At 54.2% G+C, this 17,957-nt stretch overlaps 1 protein-coding gene across 1 annotated transcript; it reads right to left on the reverse strand.

Moving 5' to 3' along the window:
* Nucleotides 1-882: 882 nt before the first annotated feature.
* LOC144717941 (protein FAM83H-like) lies at nt 883-17,168 on the reverse strand. Its single transcript, XM_078593761.1, is given in 7 exon segments — nt 883-3,101; nt 3,103-4,138; nt 4,569-4,693; nt 5,239-5,406; nt 8,033-8,305; nt 9,553-9,770; nt 17,052-17,168. Coding segments are annotated over 6 exon segments (3,456 nt in total). The 5' UTR covers nt 9,733-9,770; nt 17,052-17,168; the 3' UTR covers nt 883-1,427.
* Between the last annotated feature and the right edge of the window lie 789 nt (nt 17,169-17,957).

Consider the following 17,957-nt stretch of genomic DNA (forward strand, 5'->3'; position numbering starts at 1 on the left):
GGCGTCAGGTTTGGGATCGAACCCACGCACTCCTCAATACCAGGCGAGGTAGTTAACATCTCGCCACCGTGGCGCCCTATGGCTCATTTGGACATGTAATATTTTCATGAGTATTACGTGAATTCAGCCAGGAATGCTTCAATGAGTCCCAAGACTCTTTCAGGAGTCCTGCCAGGTTTTTTCGCAGGAGGCGGCAACGTTGCTGCTGCGTGTAATCCCAACCGAGTAACCCGCGGGTAACTTTTCTGCACTGCGACGTGTTTTAGCCAATACCGGTTACATTGTATGTTTTTGGATAGAAAGTGGAGAACCGAGAGGGAATCCGTGCAGAACACGAGGTGAACCACAAACTCCACGCTGAAAGTTTCCCCCCCGGAGTGGAGACTCGAACTCAGGCACATCTTGCTGCGAGGCTCAGGTGTTACCAACTGCACCACCCTTAAATTTCGATTTAAAGCTTTCGTGACTGCAGGGATTCATCTTCTTGGTTCTTTCGGTAAAGTCACGTAGAAGGGAAATAATAAATTAATAAAAATAAAACATAATAAAATACAATTCTCACGACGTTTCGGCCACAACGCAAGCAGCCGTCCTCAGGTGAATAACAGGTCTGTCGGAAAGACAACGCTGTCTTTCGTCGTGAGAATTATTTTATTGTTTTATTTTTATTATTTTATTATTTCCCTTTTACGTGACTTTACCGAAAGAACCAAGAAGATGCACCACCCTTCTGCCCATGGTTTTCACGGACTTCTCAGTATGATAAAATCCCAAGTGCAAGCTCAATATAACACACACACATAGAATACACAATACTTGTGAGTATACATGTAACCCCAACACACGGATATGTATATTTTGTACTGTACAACAGCACCGAAATGTTTTTATTTATTTATTATTATTATTACTCGAGTAACCCATCTATCGGCTTTAAATCTGGGAAGGAACACACTTCTCTGGGAGCCCTGCCCACTTCTACAAAGCCACAACCCACAACTCCGCTAGCTCTGGCCACGGCGATTGGCCCCACCGACTTCCTTCGCAACCCCCACCCACGATTCAGGCGACCCCCACCCACGATTCAGGTGGCCCCCGCTCACGACCAGGACTGCCCCCCGGCCAAACTGCGACCCTTGCTCGCTGTACGTGGGAGGCGTTCGACTCCTTGGCGGCGCAGTCAGCGGCTGCGCTTTTGGGCGCAATAAAAATCGCCACGTGGCGAAGCCATCGTACGAGCTGTGCTTCATCGCCACCTGCCGTTTGTCAAGCGCCTCTCTCTCTCTCTTGCGACGAAGCCCCTTACCGCCCCCCCCCCCCATTCTTCTTCATGTCGGCTCATGCCGACGTAGAGCGACAACTATAATTTCACAACTGTAGTTTCAAGCAACGACGACAACTCTGTATGGCAAGGCCGGGGAGGGTTATTAATTTTTTCCTTTAAATGTAACCTTGATTTTCTGCAAGAGGCTGTTGCTCAAGGGCTGCTCCATCGCCCGGTTCCTATCGGGCACGTATCGCGACTGATCGGGGACATGGACGGGGGAGACGACGGGGGAGACGCCCTTTGGCTTGGCCTCCGTTCCTTCCGTCTTGTAGAACACCTCGAAGCGGCTGTAGGCACGATTCTCTTTGCGCTTGCTCTCCAGGTTCCGGATGAGCTCGTCCGACCTGTCCTCGTCGGCCGCGGGAGCGGTGGTCGTGGGCGAGGCCTGGCTCGGAGCGGCTTCCTTCGGGCTGGCAACGCTCGATCCTCCGCCACCCGCGGCATCCCGCGGTAACCTCGCCGAATCGTCCCCCCGCGCGGCCTTGTGATTGTCGTCCTTGTACTTGTGGCTGCTCAGCGAGATTTGCTCCAACATGACCTTGGTGTCGTCTTTCAGATTGCTGCCGTACAGGACGGGTGTGGAGGTGCTGCTGCTGCGCCAGGCCGGGGAAGGGCTCAGCTCCGACGTGCCGATCGTTGCCGGCGCTCGGGAGACGCCGGACGCCGCATCCTGCGCCGGAGGCACCTTTGCCGAGGTGGGGCTGGCAGCGGGCGGAGCGCTCGGCCCGCACGGCTCTCGAGGGGAAGCTCTCTCCACGGTCGCGTTTACAGGAGACGCCTTCTCGGGGGAATTCTCCTTCTTGTTGTTGGCTTTGTCGAGAAGCTCTTGGAGCCGTGACGCTCTCTCCGCGGACGCTCGGCTCGCCCCGTCGCTCGCCGGGTCCGGCTTCACGTCTTGCGCAGCGCTGTCCGTCGCCCTCCTCGTCACCTGGGCCCCCGTGTCGGCCGACGACGACTTTGACCGAGCCGGAATCGTTTCATTACGTTGCTGCATCTGGGTTAACTTCGTCTGTTCGCTTCCCGGAGAAGGGTTCATCTTGGAAACGGCGCTTCCCGCGGGTGCCGCGCGACCCTCGGCCAAGGGCTGCGGCTTCGGAAAGAGCTCCTTGATGTGCGAGTCCGGCCTGCCGACGGGGCCCACCTTGTCCGAGGCCGCCCGGACCTCCTCCTCCGCGGTGGCGGTCGCCGCCTTGCGGTTCGTGAGGCTGCTGAACAGGAACCTCGACCTCACGAACGGCTCCCTGGGCGCGTACTTCGATTGGAGGTCCGAAGCGGGCAGAGCGACCGCCGTCTGCTCGTCCTTCTCCTTCAACTCGGCCGCGTTGGAAGAACCGCCAGCCGGCGCCTCGGCCGCCACCTCGTCGGCTCGCCGCGGGCCTGCGGGAGGCTTGTCGTCTGCCGCCGCCGCCCCGCCGGAATTGCCCGGGCCCCGCTTCGAGATTTGCTCCGACGCTCCCGCGTCCTGCCGAGCGGAGTTGAAGATGAGCGACGAGCGCAACCTGGAGTTCCTCTGCAACATGGGACTGATCTTGGAGCGCAGCGATTCGTGCCTCGTCAGGCCGTCCGCAAAGCCGGCGACCACCGCGTCCGCGGCCGGCGACCCGCGGCCCTCCCCGCTCCGCGCCTCGCCCTCCCCGACCCGCGCCTCGCCGTCGAGCCTGGGGTCGTCCTCCGCCCTGCCCGCCTCGGCCTCCGCGGGATTCTCGCAGGAGCTCAGGAACGAATTGATCCGCCAACGTCGGAGGCCCTGCTTGGCGGACTTCTCGGCGCCGCCCGCGTCGCCCTCCCTCGCCCTGCTCGTCGCGCCCCGCCTTCGCGAACGACCCCTCCTCCTGGAAGCTTTGGGTTTGCGTCGGCGACGTCTGGCAGGCGAACGTCTGCTGCGTGCCGCTGCGGCCGCCGTCCGCCTTGCCCGGCTGTCCCTGCCACGCCTCCCGCCGCGAGTTCATGAGGTGCTGCGCCGGGAACTCGCTCTTCTTTCGCTGATTGTATGGCGCCAGCTGCTGCTGCTGGGAAATGTCGCGCGCCTCCTCCTCCGCCGCCGCCGTTATCCGCTTCGCGTTCCCGATAGAGTCTGGGAACGCAGCCCCGTCATCCCCGAACACGTCGTCCCCTCGCCCCTCGCCGAAGCGGTCTCCGTAGGCCCCGGGGCCGCCCTGGAGACGGCGGAACTCCTGCCCGGGAAGGACGCCGCCGATGTTCCTCGGACGCGGCTCCAGGGCGCCGCGGCCCGAGGCGAACGAGTACGGGTCCTGAATCCGCTGCAGGAACGAGTGCGACTCCGTGGCCTCGCCCGCGTAGCTGTACCGCTTCCACACCTCCTTCTCGCCCGCGAACACCTGGGCGTTGGTGACGAACCGCTGCGACACGTTGGCCACGCCCCGGTACTCCTTCTCGCTCAGCACCTCCTGCTTCGCCGTGAACGTGTAGCGATCCTCCCGCCGGAGATGCTGGGCCTCCATCCTGGCGTACGTGTTGTCGATCGGGCGTCGCATTAAGTCGTGGTGGGTGAAGTTCAGCGTCTGCTGGTCCAGGGCGCGCCGGGACGACGTGGACGACACCCACGAGTCGACGGACGAGTCGTGCTTTTCGATTTGCAGCGCGAGGCCCGGGTGGGGCGCCCCGCGGAGCCCCTGGAGGCCCCTGGTCGGAGGGGGCACCTGGCCGGGGATGGCGAGCGCGGAGGAGTCGCCGTAGGGGCAGGACGACTGCGCGTACAGAACGCGGAACTCCTCGTCGAACGTCTCGACCATTTCGCCGGTGAACTCGTGCACGAGGCTGCGGTGGATCTTCTCGTGCGACCACGTCAGGCTGCACGCCCGCACCACAGCGGACACGGGACATGCACACAGCGCACTTTAGTTTAACGTTCAGCCTTTCTTACATCGTCATTTCCCCCCAAATGTTATTCCGACTGTGCATCAAGGGTCATGTCGCGAAAGCGTTTGTGATGTAAGCAAAAATAAATATCGCCAAGAGTCACGTCACAAGATAAAGCATTTTTGCGCTGTGCCTTGGGTACCTAGAAAAAAGGTGTTTCACATACCGTTTGATATGATTCATATTAGCAATATTCATAAATATAGGATTCGTAACAATATTGATATTATTTATATTATTGCTACGAATTTGAGCAAAAAAAATATACAATAAAGCAGCGTTACGGCGCTCCCTGTGGGAGTGCGATGGTAGCGTCTGCGGCGGTGCCACGGACGTCGCCCGCAACCGCTCGTCGCGTCACCTGTAGGAACCGCACAGGGCCGTGATGCAGTCGAAGAGCATGAACTTCTCGAACACCTGGCCGTGAAACTTGGCACCAGACTTGCAGAAGTAGAGCGATCCCGGCAGGGTCCGCACTCGTACGTTCTGAGCGACGACACGCAGCAGCGCACACCCCCCGTCAACATCGTCAAGAGGGGAGCCGCGGTGGCTAGGAGATGTTAACTCTCGCAGAATGGGGGGGGGGGGAAGGGGGGGGCGATGATGCCACCCGCCGTGCGCAATCCCAAATCGAGCAACTTGGCACGTTGGGCATTTTAAAGCGTGGGGATATTGTGGGCCCAGTACCCATTTCCCCGCGTGGCTTCTTTCTTGTGTTTGTTTGTTTGGCTGTGGAAGGAAACGAGCGGCAGCCGTCCCTGCACAGCACAAGGCGGATCAACATCACGTGGCCCGCAAACGGGCATTCGTCTGCGAGAAGGACGGTGAGGGGTTTAGTTTTATTTTAATGTCATTGCTGCAAATTTATTTGTCTTTCCTGCACTCATCGGATTCCAGTTTTAATAAATATTCTGATTCTGGAGTGGTGGGGGGAGGCGGGTGAGGAGGAGGTGGGAGGGAGGGGAGGGGAAGGGGGAGGGCGACGACGTTTGGGGGAAACGCGGCCGCTGGCAGCGCCCGGCCGTGGTCACCTCGAGCTCGCCGGCGCGCAGGCCGTGGTGGAGGCACATGTCGTGGAAGAGGGGGAAGTTGAGGCGGTCGTGCAGCACGTAGACCGGCACCCGGCGCACGTTGGCCGCCTCCAGCAGCTCCTGGAAGATGTCCACGTCCGTGAAGACGTCCATCACCACGGCGACCACCTGCAGCCGGTGGGGTGGGGGGGGTGTGGGTGGGGGTGTGGGTGGAGGGGTGAGGGGGTGGGGGTGTGGGGGTGGGGGGTGTGGGGGGTGGGGGTGTGGGAGGGGTGGGGGGGTGAGGGTGTGGGTGGGTGAGGGGGGTGGGGGTGTTGGGGTGGGGGTGTGGGAGGGGTGGGGGGTGTGGGGGGGAGGGGCGCGAGTGAAATTCGTCAATAATCCGTAACGTAAATAGAGTTGAGGAGTAAGTGCACTCATTACGAATTGGTTTATATACCAGCACACCCTCGTTCATGAATCGATGACAATTAAATAATTATTTTTTAGAAAACATTCAGTTTCATTCACCCACCCGACACGGCCAATTAGCGAGGTTTGTCACGTAAACAAAACGTGTCAATTAGACTTCGGCACACCCGTGTGTGTTGAAGTAAACCCACGACATTTAGAACTTGAGTACGGTGACGTTTCGCTGGTGATTACATCAACCAGCTTCATCAGGCGATTTTACAGAATTGTAAAGGAAATTCGTCAACGTACTGTTACAAGTCAGCGATGTACGTAGCATGAACTTCTTTCGCACCGTACGTAGCCAACCGTGTAAATCGAAGGCACGGGAATGATGATGACCACGATTGGACGAAAATCATCTGCCGTGACTACTACGCCGACCGGCTTTATTTTTATAGTTTATTTTTATTGTTAATTTTTATTGTTTATTGTTTTTTTTATCTGCGCGCGTTTCCCACCGTCACGTGGACGAGAAACGGGGGGGTCACTGAAGAAGACGACGGAGCAAAGGTCGAGAGACGCACGCTTACGAGCGCGCCCAGAAAGAGAAGGGGGAACACGCACGGATTACGGAGAGCGTACATCCAGGTTCAGGGACGTAAAAGTTTGGACTGTTAATAAAAGTGGACACGCCGCTCGAAGGGACGATGGGTCGGCGGCAGCCTCTGGGTGAGAACAACGATGGGATGCATCTTCTTGGTTTTTTCGGTAAAGTCACGTAGAAGGGAAATAGTAAAATATTAATAAAAATAAAACATAATAAAATACAACTCTCACGACGTTTCGGCCACAACGCAAGCAGGTGAAGAAAAGGGCTACCAAGGTTGTGGCCGAAACGTCGTGAGAATTGTATTTTATTATGTTTTATATGTATTATTTTATTATTTCCCTTCTACGTGACTTTACCGAAAGAACCAAGAAGATGAATCCCTGCAGTCACGAAAGCTTGAAATCGAAACGATGGGATGGCCACTCGTAGGAGGCAGAGCGCCAGAGCGAGCACGCCCACCGCGGGAGATGGAGCGACAAGATCGGCTCCAGCGGCGGATTGCACCGAGGCTCACGATGACGATGGTGACGGATGCAACCCCGCAGCCACGCCCGCGTCTCCGCTCAACAGACGAGTGGCGCCGTGATCATGGTGCACTCTTGAAACTGCGGTCGTGTTTATCACTCCACGCCTCGCTATTGTTCATTATTCCAATCGTGGGTGCCGACTGCAGCAGCCCACGCGAGACCTCGGACGCACGGAACTGAAACTCCACCCAGCTCCACGCCGAACGGACATGAACGACCAAGGTGCGGCACGTCCAAAAGTCACGCGCCGGGCGATCTCGCACACTCGTGCGGAGGAATGCGCGAAGGTCAATGCACTGCACGACACGTAGCTCTCATTTACGAGCGGCCAATATTACGATTCACGATTTCTATTTTTCGTTTGTTGGGTTTAGGCGACGTAACGATCTGGCGAAAATGTGCGCGGGCAAGACCCTCCACCGCCCGACTTGTATATGCCGCGTCGGGTGGCGGAGGGAATTAACGGCACACATTTATTTTTGGCCAGATCATTACATGGTGGCCTTGTAAACACTGCACACGCATCACTACAAGAGAGGGGAAGTTACGGCGCAAGACTCTGTTTAGTAAGGCCCTGCAGTGGGGAGGGGGGGGGAGGAAAAGTGGGGGGGAAGTGGGGGGCGGGGGGGCTGTCGAATGGGAAGAATGCCCTGCCAAAAAAAGTGCCAGATGTTTAAAGACTGACGAACCCTCTTTTTGTTGATTAACTGACTCAATTGTTTGGACCCCTTTGAAATTGTCGGCAACTCCCTACCCGGGCCCCCACCCTCTATCTACATCCTGCCCTCCCAAAGGCGAAAACCCCCCTACAGGTCGCGGTGAGTGTGGCTCGTTAGGGGGGGTGGAGGTCACATACCCACCCTGACCAAATAACCGCCCCACACCGGGTGCGCGTTATTATTTGCGCACGGTGCAACCGCGTCGTTGTTTTAGCGCGTCGTTGTTTTACCGCGCGAGTGTCGACCCACCGGCCACGTGCCGCCCGCTTCACGGCCGCCCTTCCAGAAATCCCGTGACGTCATTGGCAAGGGGAGGGCGCGAGCGGGTGGTGACGTCACGGCCCACATTTTTAAGATTACTCGGAAACTGGAAAGCCAAGAGCAACGTCGCCCCCCTGCCGCTCGCTGCTACATTCAACTCGTGCTGCACTGGGACAGCCGTCACGGGGGGGGGGTCCCTAAGGCTAGAAAACTACACGACTCATTTGTCACGTTATGGCTACAGCATGAATGTAGTCGCTGGTGGTCGCGTGGCGTCATCATACCTTAGAGGCCCCTCTGATGTGCCTGCGTATGACCTCCTTGATGGTCGGCACCCCGTTCCCCAGCGGCGGGTGGAAGTGCAGCGTGACGTTCGTCTGTCCGAGGAAGCGTCCGGGAGCCGGCCAGCCCAGCTCGAGGTCCGGTGCCGACGTGTCTGAGTACACGGGCCAGTACGTGCCCGACGACGAGCTCCCAAAGTCCTGGCCCACCTCGTCGCCATCGTCTCCACGGGTCGTGACAGCGGGCGACTGGAACGTGCTCTCAATGTGATCCACCTGCAGGGCGAGCGGCGGTAAATCGGAATTTTGCGTTACGTTTTATTGAGCCTGGTCAGCATCCAAAATCTGAGAGGACCATCGTCCGAGAATCTCCCCCGCAATCAACATCATCACAATTATCGGCCATGTTCCATAAACGGTTGGATCAACGCCTCCCCCACATCGTCTCCATCCCTCGTGGCTTTTGCGATGCCACCATCCATCCCGCTCTTGCAGATTAAGGGCTGATCCCAACCCTTAATCTCCGTGGCGGTCGTCCCTCCTGGGCGTGGTTCCCTCTTTTTGGCTACCGTTCCATCGAGCGGTTAGAGACGATAATCCCCGACGAGGATTGTGGGTCCCACCCAAGTCCTTTCACTTACCGTCCCCTGTTCACGGCCACTATGACGTCTCTAACTTTGCACGCTCTCTAATCCGTGCATTCCTCCACTCCGTCTGCAGTGCAATTCCCAGGACTCGCATCGCTCTACGTTTGTCCGTGAACTTTCACCCCCCCCCCACCCTCTTCATTTCCTTTGCTGGTGTCCACGTTTCAAGCCGCGTCTTAGCAGGGCGATACACTCCCGATTGACCGCGGCGGACCACTCCAGGCGCAATGTTGTTGCTTTTCATTTTGAAATTAAACTGTCAAAAGCTCCCCCCCCCCCCTGCCCCCCCCCCGGCTGTTCTCACTTTGCCTCTTAGTCACCATCACCATCATCATCACTGTTATTATGACCGCGATCGGCTCTCAGCCACTTTCCGGGATAGACGCATTCTCTGCGGTGTTTTTTCGGTTGTGGCCCCGATGCCGACTCAAATGTAAATTTAACTCGCAGGATTTCGCGGTTAATATGATGATTTATTGATATTTTTGGTCAGATAACTTCAACTAAACGATTACTAAACTATTTATGTTTTTTTTTTACCAGGGCCGGGTACGGGTAGGCCGTGAGTCACTGGTGAGTAACCCTTTGTCACTCATTTCCCAACGTCTTGTCTCATCTCACAATTCAAGTTCCTAGAATCAACCCACCCGCGCCTGCAACATGGCTTCATCCCAGAGGTCGCAATCGGGTACCCGTACCCTACCCGATACCCGGCCGGGTACGGGTATCGGGTAGGGTACGGGTACCCGTTTGCGACCCTGTTGCGGCCGGGTACGGGTAAGGAATCAAAACCCGTTTGCGACCTCTGCGGCACCCCAACTGACTCGACCCGACCCTTCGCAAACACCGATGTCCATCCGGGAGCTCTCGACGCACCTCCTGCTCGGACAGGAAGGGCACGGTGCCTTCGCGCTGCAGGAAGTCGCGGAAGGCGTCGCGTCCCCGCTCCACCAGCACGTCGATGGCCAGGCGGTACGACTCCTTGTAGTGCGGCGGCAGGCGGTCGCGGTCCCGTCGATCGTCGAACACCGACGACTGCTGAGACGGTCGTGCCATGGCACCCCCCCCCCCCCACACCGTCAAGCGTGGCGCTGCTGTGGGTGACACGTGCGGACATCCGACGAGACGGGGTGGAAGTCACATTAGTTGTAATTATAACAAACACATTTTTATTTTACCAGGTAAGGCCATCTTCTAGGTTCTTTCGGTAAAGTCACGTAGAAGGGAAATAATAAAATAATAAAAATAAAACATAATAAAGACCAATTTAGCTGCTACATTTCTTTTTCAAAAGCGACTGGGCTATCACAAACGATAGCTCAACGTTATCAACGTGAAAATTGATAGCAGCAAAAGACTCTGAACGCGTGATGTTGATTCTGAATGGGGAGGGGAAAACCGGAGGCCCCGGGGAAAGATACACGCAACCACAGGGAGAGAGACACACCCAAACTCCAAATATACAGCAGACGTCAGGGTCGGGATCGAACACACGACCTCCCGTATACTGGGCGAGGTGGTTAACATCTTGCCATCGTGGCGCCCCAATGACAACACTCTGTCCCCGTACAGATGGAAACGGATGGAGATTAGTCCACTGCCTTGTACTGCCTTGTCCTGGCGAGCCAGGGTACGGCACCTCCTGGACGCGCACGGGAAGGGGAGTTTTCACGACCTTTGTGTGATACACCAACCCCGCTCCTGCACAAATGATGCATTTCGGGCTGTCTGCATCGCCACCAACTCCCCACAAAGTTCAAGGATGCAGGTAGCCAAGGGGATCCATGTGGAGTAGCTAAGGGGGTCAATATGGAGTAGCCAAGGAGACCTGTGCTCCCTGGTGATGGTAACTCAGATTGAACTGCACATTAATAACTCAGATTGAACTGCACATTAATAACTCAGATTGAACTGCACATTAATAACCGTTGTAATGTTATTGCAGTGTAAGCAATAAAATCTGTAACATTGAGTAAAACGGTTGTGAAGTGTTCGCCAATGTCTTGGTCATTAATTCCGTGTAAAAGAGATGGGAATTCCACGATTATTACGCTATGGAACACGATTTTTGTTCCTGGGTAGTAAGTGTTATTTTCCAATTGCTTATGCCTCAAAAATACAGAAAATGGCTATTATTCCCCACAAACTTTGCTTTTGTGACCAGGACAGTGATATTTTGAAATGTACCTATTTTTAATGATAAAACGTGTGCATTTGTGTCTTTCGTTCACATAAAGTCCTGGTTACAAAAGCAAAGTTTGTGGGGAACAATAGCGAATTTCTGTACTTTTGAGGCATAAGCAATTGGAAAATAACACTTACTACCCAGGAACAAAATAAAATGTTTTTGTTACACAGTGTTATTTGTTCAGCACTATATTGCAGTACAGTAGAGGCTGCTCTAGGGACAGGGGGAGCGGGCAGAGAGGTTGACAGGGTCGGTAGGGGGGGAAGGCGACCAATGCGAGGGTGGGAGACGACGACAACAACCACCACCACCAACAACCAACAACCACCAACCACCACCAACCACCACCAACAACCACCACCACCAGCACCACCACCACCAACAACAACCACCACCACCAGCACCACCACCAGCACCAGCACCAACCACCACCACCACCACCAACCACCAGCACCACCACCACCAACAACCACCACCACCAGCAACCACCACCACCAGCACTACCAGCACCACCAGCACCACCAAACACCAGCAGCAACCACCACCACAAGCACCAGCAGCAACCATCATCACCAACCACCGCCACCACCAGCACCACCACCAGCACCACCACCAGCACCACCACCAGCACCACCACCCACCACCACCACCAGCACGGCCGCCAGAGCGGGTTCTTATCGTCTCTGTGACTGACAAAGGGACCCCCCCCCCCGCCCCTACTCGAGGTGATGGGTGGGGTTCGATTTAGCGTGGCAACGCCAGTGTTCCAACCCCGTGACGAGCTAACAGCAGGGGCCTGCGACGCGTCAACCCACCCCTAGCAGCACTGACCAGAGTGGTGAAGTATGGCCCCCCTGCCCCGCCCCCCTCCTCCCCCCGCCCCCACCCCATGACGTAAAAGTCTTGAGGATGCCTTCATCTTCTTGGTTCTTTCGGTAAAGTCACGTAGAAGGGAAGCAATAAAATAATAAAAATAAAACATAATAAAATGATTCCCACGACGTTTCGGCCACAACGCAAGCAGCCGTCCTCGGGTGAAGGCCAGGTCTGTCTATTTTATTACTTCCCTTCTACGTGACTTTACCGAAAGAACCAAGAAGATGAATCCCTGCAGTCACGAAAGCTTTCAATCGAGATGCCTTAATGATACAGCGGGCTAACAAGACGGCCCTTTGTCGATGCACACTCGGGTTGTTAAAACCGGCTCACGGTGTTTTTGTTGTTGCTGTGTCATCGCTTGTGACCGCATTGCAACAATAAAAACCGGTAAATGAGCAGTTACCGGGTTTTGAGCACGCAGATTAAAATAAAATAACACACACAAAGATCACATTCCTAGCGTTTTTAACTGCAGCGGCGTAAAGGTTAGCCAGCGCACACGCTGGACTCGTCATCCAGAGCGGGGTGGCCGCAGGTTCGACTCCGTCTCCTGGCTTGGCAGCTGAATCAAAGGAGGAGCGTCGTTTGTTAAATCCCCCACCACCACCACCACCGCCGTGTCTCTGTTCACTACCTCGCCTGGTCTACAGGAGGTCGTGGGTTCGATCCCGACCCTGACGACTGCTGCACATTTGGAGTTTGCGGTGTCTCTCTCTCTCGTTCTCCTTGTGGTTGCGTGGATTTGTCTCAGGTTTCCTCCCGTATTTGTCCCCTCCACGTGTAGAATCAACATCACACGCTCAGATCATTTGGCTGCGAGACATTTCCACACGATGAGCCACTTCGTTGAGCTGCCATTTGTGGCATGGTGTGAAAAAAGAGCCTCTACATAGCTCAGTGGAGCCTTACTTGGGTCAAATAAAAACGGGGTTCAGAATCAGAAGGTTTATTTACCCCTGGAGGAATCCGATTATCCGTAAAGGGGCCGTCCATAAATGACGTCACGCGATTTCGGACGATTTTTGACCCCCCTCCCCCCCCCATCGTCACACGGCGTCACAAAAAGTCAGACCCCCCCTCAAATATGACGTCACAAAGCTCTGCCCCCCCCCCCCCTAAAAAAAATTATGCTTCAAATCGCTTTAAACTATTGCCATTGTAGTGCGTATTTAATGTGCCGCCGCACTCTGAGAAAACATTTATTAAAAAGTCTATTTAAATTTTGATTTAAAGCTTTCGTGACTGCAGGGATTCATATTCTTGGTTCTTTCGGTAAAGTCACGTAGAAGGGAAATAATATAAATATAAAACAATAAAAAAAGTCTATTTAACTAAGTAGAACGTGTTGTCTATATTTATTTAAAGTTGCGCATTTTGATAGGACTTCACATTTCTCACCCCCTCCCCCCCTTGTCACACATCGTCACAAATGTCTGAAACCCCCCCCCCCCTATGTGCGTGACGTCATTTATGGACGGCCCCAAAGCTCTTTTTTACAGACGTCCAGCACGGGGCGTGCGAGAACTCCCCACCTCCATCCAACAACATCAACAACATCAACAACATCAACAACATCAACAACATCAACAACATCAACAACATCCAACAACATCAACAACATCAACAACATCAACAAATGAACACTGCAGACAATTACCTCTTGGCTACCCGGCAGTGGACCATTAAAAAGCAGTTATCGGTTTGTGTCGTTCACCAACCCCTCGCCCACACACACACAGTGGAGGAGGTGGTGGAGGGGGGGGCGACTGACGCTATCGCTATGACAGGCTGATGGTGGTCAAAGGTCCCCCAGATTGTTGCAGAGTAAAAACACTGCTCCCTCTCTCTCTCGTTCTCACGCCCAAGGCGGGAATGTCTCACGACCCCTGGGCTCATCACACTCACGGGGGGGGGGGGTCGATAAAGCGACGGAAACAACCGCATGAATGTCCTGCCAAAATTAAAATCAGAACGCACGCAGGGAACATTGTGAGAGCTGTCTGTGTTTGTGTGTGTGCGGCTGGGGTGAATGTGCCCCCAGGGAGTCTAGAAGTAAGTTAGCAACACCTGCCAGGACTTGCGAAGAATTCACCTAAGGTGTAGTAGCAGCAGCAGCATTGGTGTGGTTCCTGGGGTATTTATTGGCAGAAGCGCTATTTAACAAACAAAAAAACAGTTGAAGGTCCAGCAGCCCTGCAAATTGCCTGCTTTGGCCTCTCACTGTCAGCGAACTCTATACGGGAGGGTTTTATTGGTCTACTCCTACTGGGCATCTGTGGACAAAGAGCTTTACAGCTCATAGGATTCCTCCAGTATCAATCAATTTCGTGATTGCGATTCTTCGACACGCCGAGCAATGTTGGAAGATGCCAATTTAATTCTAGATTTGAAGCTTTCGTGACTGCAAGGATTCAGAAAAAAAACTAAGAGTATGCCAATTTAACACAAAAAATCAAAGGAGTACAATCGGGACGCTTTGTTGATTGAATGCATTCTCATCATGTCCCGTGTTTGTAGAACAAGTGCAGTCTCCACCTCTCAATATCCATCCACTCGCTCTCCCCTGGCCCTCTCTCTCTCTCTCTACTCATGTGCTGTGAAGGTTGGGGGAGAATTTGGCCGAAACGTCGCCGATTATACTTCCTCTTTAAAGGGCCACACACAGTAGAAGTCGTTGTCGTTGTAGTAATCGGTGTGCGATGTTACCCACACCATAGGAGGGCCGTCAGTTATCTGCAAACCAGGGCACAGACCCTGTAGGCAATCGTCTGCTTCTGTTGCCAAGTTGACAGTGGTGCATGAGCGAAATTATTAACCCCCCAAAAAACCACCACCAGCCTGTGAGCCACGCAGACGACGTTTCGGGAAAGGACCCTTCTTCGTGGCACACAGATGTTGCACAGCACCCGTGCTGGTTACATTGGCAAGCATACCGCGCCATGGAGACAAGAGTGGCGAGTGCTGAGAGCGAGACGACATCAATAGTCCAGTGCAGCAATCGCGAACAAGAAGGGGACGCGTGTAGGTTGTGAAGACACATCCATAAGGGTTGGTTTGCGTTGGATCGCGTAAATATAAATGTGTCGTTAAACCCGCCACCACCCGACACAGACAACGAGTGAAGGTTGTCACGTGAAAAAAAACGTGCCGATTCGTGACTAGTACAGCACACACAGGGTGTGTGTTGGAGAGTAAACCCACTACAACATTTACAATTAGTGTAGTGTATAGTGTAGTGTAGTGTGTAGTGTATAGTATAGTGTAATGTGTAGTGTATAGTGTAGTGTGTAATGTAGTGTATAGTGTAGTGGAGTGCATAGTGTATACTGTAGTGTATAGTGTGTATAGTGTAGCGTGTAGTGTAATGTGTAGTGTAGTGTATAATGTAGTGTAGTGTATAATGTAGTGTAGTGTATAGTGTAGTGTATAGTGTAGTGTAATGTGTAGTGTATAGTGTAGTGTAATGTGTAGTGTATAGTGTAGTGTATAGTGTAGTGTATAGTGTAGTGTCTAGTGTAGTGTCTAGTGTAGTGTATAGTGTAGTGTATAGTGTAGTGTAATGTGTAGTGTATAGTGTACAGTGTAGTGTATAGTGTATGTGTACTGGTACAGCACACACAGGGTGGGTTGGAGAGTAAACCCACTACAACATTTACAATTCGAGTACGACGTTTCGCTGTACTCCACTTGGTTTACCGACATCATCCACACACATCTACATCATCATCAACATCTACACATCATCATCTACACATCATCATCTACATCGACACATCATCATCTACATCATCAACATCTACACATCTTCATCATCATCCACATCATCAACATCTACACATCATCATCATCCACATCGTCCACATCTACACATCATCATCGACATCATCAACATCTACACATCTTCATCATCATCATCATCCACATCTACATCATCAACATCTACACATCATCATCATCCACATCGACATCATCAACATCTACACATCATCATCCACATCGACATCATCAACATCTACACATCATCATCATCCACATCGACATCATCAACATCTACACATCATCATCATCCACATCGACATCATCAACATCTACACATCATCATCATCCACATCGACATCATCAACATCTACACATCTACACATCATCATCATCCACATCGACATCATCAACATCTACACATCATCATCATCCACATCGACATCATCAACATCTACACATCTACACATCATCATCATCCACATCGACATCATCAACATCTACACATCATCATCCACATCGACATCATCAACATCTACACATCATCGACATCATCAACATCTACACCGCGAGTGGTCGAGACGAAGGACTGACTAAGCAGCGGCGGAGATGGAACGCGATCCGAGGCAGCGAGCGATAGTAACGACCCCTAACACACACAGCACTCGCGTGTGTGTGCTGTGTGTGTGTTCTGTGTGTGTGTGCTGTGTGTGTGCTGTGTGTGTGCTGTGTGTGTGCTGTGCTGTGTGTGTGCTGTGTGTGTGTGTGCTGTGTGTGTGTGCTGTGTGTGTGTGTGCTGTGTGTGTGTGGTGCTCTGTGTGTGTGTGCTGTGCTGTGTGTGTGCTGTGTGTGTGTGCTGTGTGTGTGTACTGTGTGTGTGTGCTGTGTGTGTGTGTGCTGTGTGTGTGCGCTGTGTGCTGTGTGTGTGCGCTGTGTGCGTGTGTGCGTGTGCTGTGTGCGTGTGCTGTGTGCGTGTGCTGTGTGTGTGTGCTGTGTGCGTGTGCTGTGTGTGTGCTGTGTGTGTGTTTGGCGAGAGAGATGGAAGACGGCTCGGCAGAGAGAGAGAGGCCTTCATCCAGCAGTGGATTGACCATGGCTGATGATGAAGCGGCGCTCGCCTATCTCGGAGTGGTGGTTGGAGGTGGAGGGTTGGGATCCACTCAATAGTCGCGAGTTTTTGGTAAATCCAGGTGGTGGTGGAGGGGTACGGGGGGGGGGCACGGGGGGGGGCACGGGGGGGGGGGCACGGGGGGGGGGGGGCACGGAGGGGGGGCACAGGGGGGGGCACGGGGGGGGGGTGCTGAATGAGAGGAAGAGGAGCAGATACGAGGGGGGGCGCGTGGAGGGAGGCGAGAGCCACACCTGAGACTCCCGGCACCTGGGCCATGTTCGCCCCCCTCGCTCCGGGAGAGAGGGGAAAAGCGAGTTGGTGGGGGGGGGGTCCATGTGTTGCTTAGAGGTGGTGGGGGTACCCTTGTTGTTGAAGAGGGGGGGGGAGCGTATCGCAGGTAGTGGGGGGCACCCGTGCACGAGGGAGGTGTGGGTCGCTCACCTGTCCGCCCGTGAGCTCTGCGCTGCTGGCGATAAGATGGCAGCCCCCTGTGCGTCTCCCCTCCACGACTCCCGACTCCCCTCCCACTCCCCCCTCCCCCTCTCTCTACCTCCTCCCCCTCTCTCCCCCCCCTCTACCTCCCCCCTCCCCCTCTATCTCTCTCTCTCTCTCCCCCTCTACCTCCTCCCCCTATACCTCCCCCCACTCTCTCCCTCCCACTCTATCTCTCACTACCTCCCCCCTCCCCCTCTATCTCCCGCATCCCCCCACCTCTCCCTCCTCTCCCTCCCCCCTCCCACTCTACCCCCCCCCCCTCTCGCTCTCTGTGCGGACTCCTCCCTCGCATTCCCCACATCCGACAACAAACATCCACATACCGTACCAGCCCGTGACTCAAACTGGCCCACTGTAGAGACACACCGGCTTGCAGACACACACAGACTGTAGAGACACACCGGCTTGCAGACACACACAGACTGCAGAGACACACAGCTTGCAGACACACACAGACTGTAGAGACACACAGCTTGCAGACCAGAGGTGTGGACTCGAGTCATGTGACTTGGACTCGAGTCAGACTCGAGTCATGAATTTGATGACTTGCGACTCGACTTGGACTTGCATAACAATGACTTTGTCCCACCTCTGTTGCAGACACACACAGACTGTAGAGACACACCGGCTTGCAGACACACACAGCCTGCAGAGACACACAGCTTGCAGACACACACAGACTGTAGAGACACACCGGCTTGCAGACACACACAGACTGCAGAGACACACAGCTTGCAGACACACACAGACTGCAGAGACACACAGCTTGCAGACACACACAGACTGTAGAGACACACCGGCTTGCAGACACACACAGACTGCAGAGACACACAGCTTGCAGACACACACAGA

Source organism: Lampetra planeri, chromosome 4, assembly GCF_965212315.1.
Source record: "Lampetra planeri chromosome 4, kcLamPlan1.2.h2, whole genome shotgun sequence".
NCBI classification, from domain to species: Eukaryota; Metazoa; Chordata; class Hyperoartia; order Petromyzontiformes; family Petromyzontidae; genus Lampetra; species Lampetra planeri.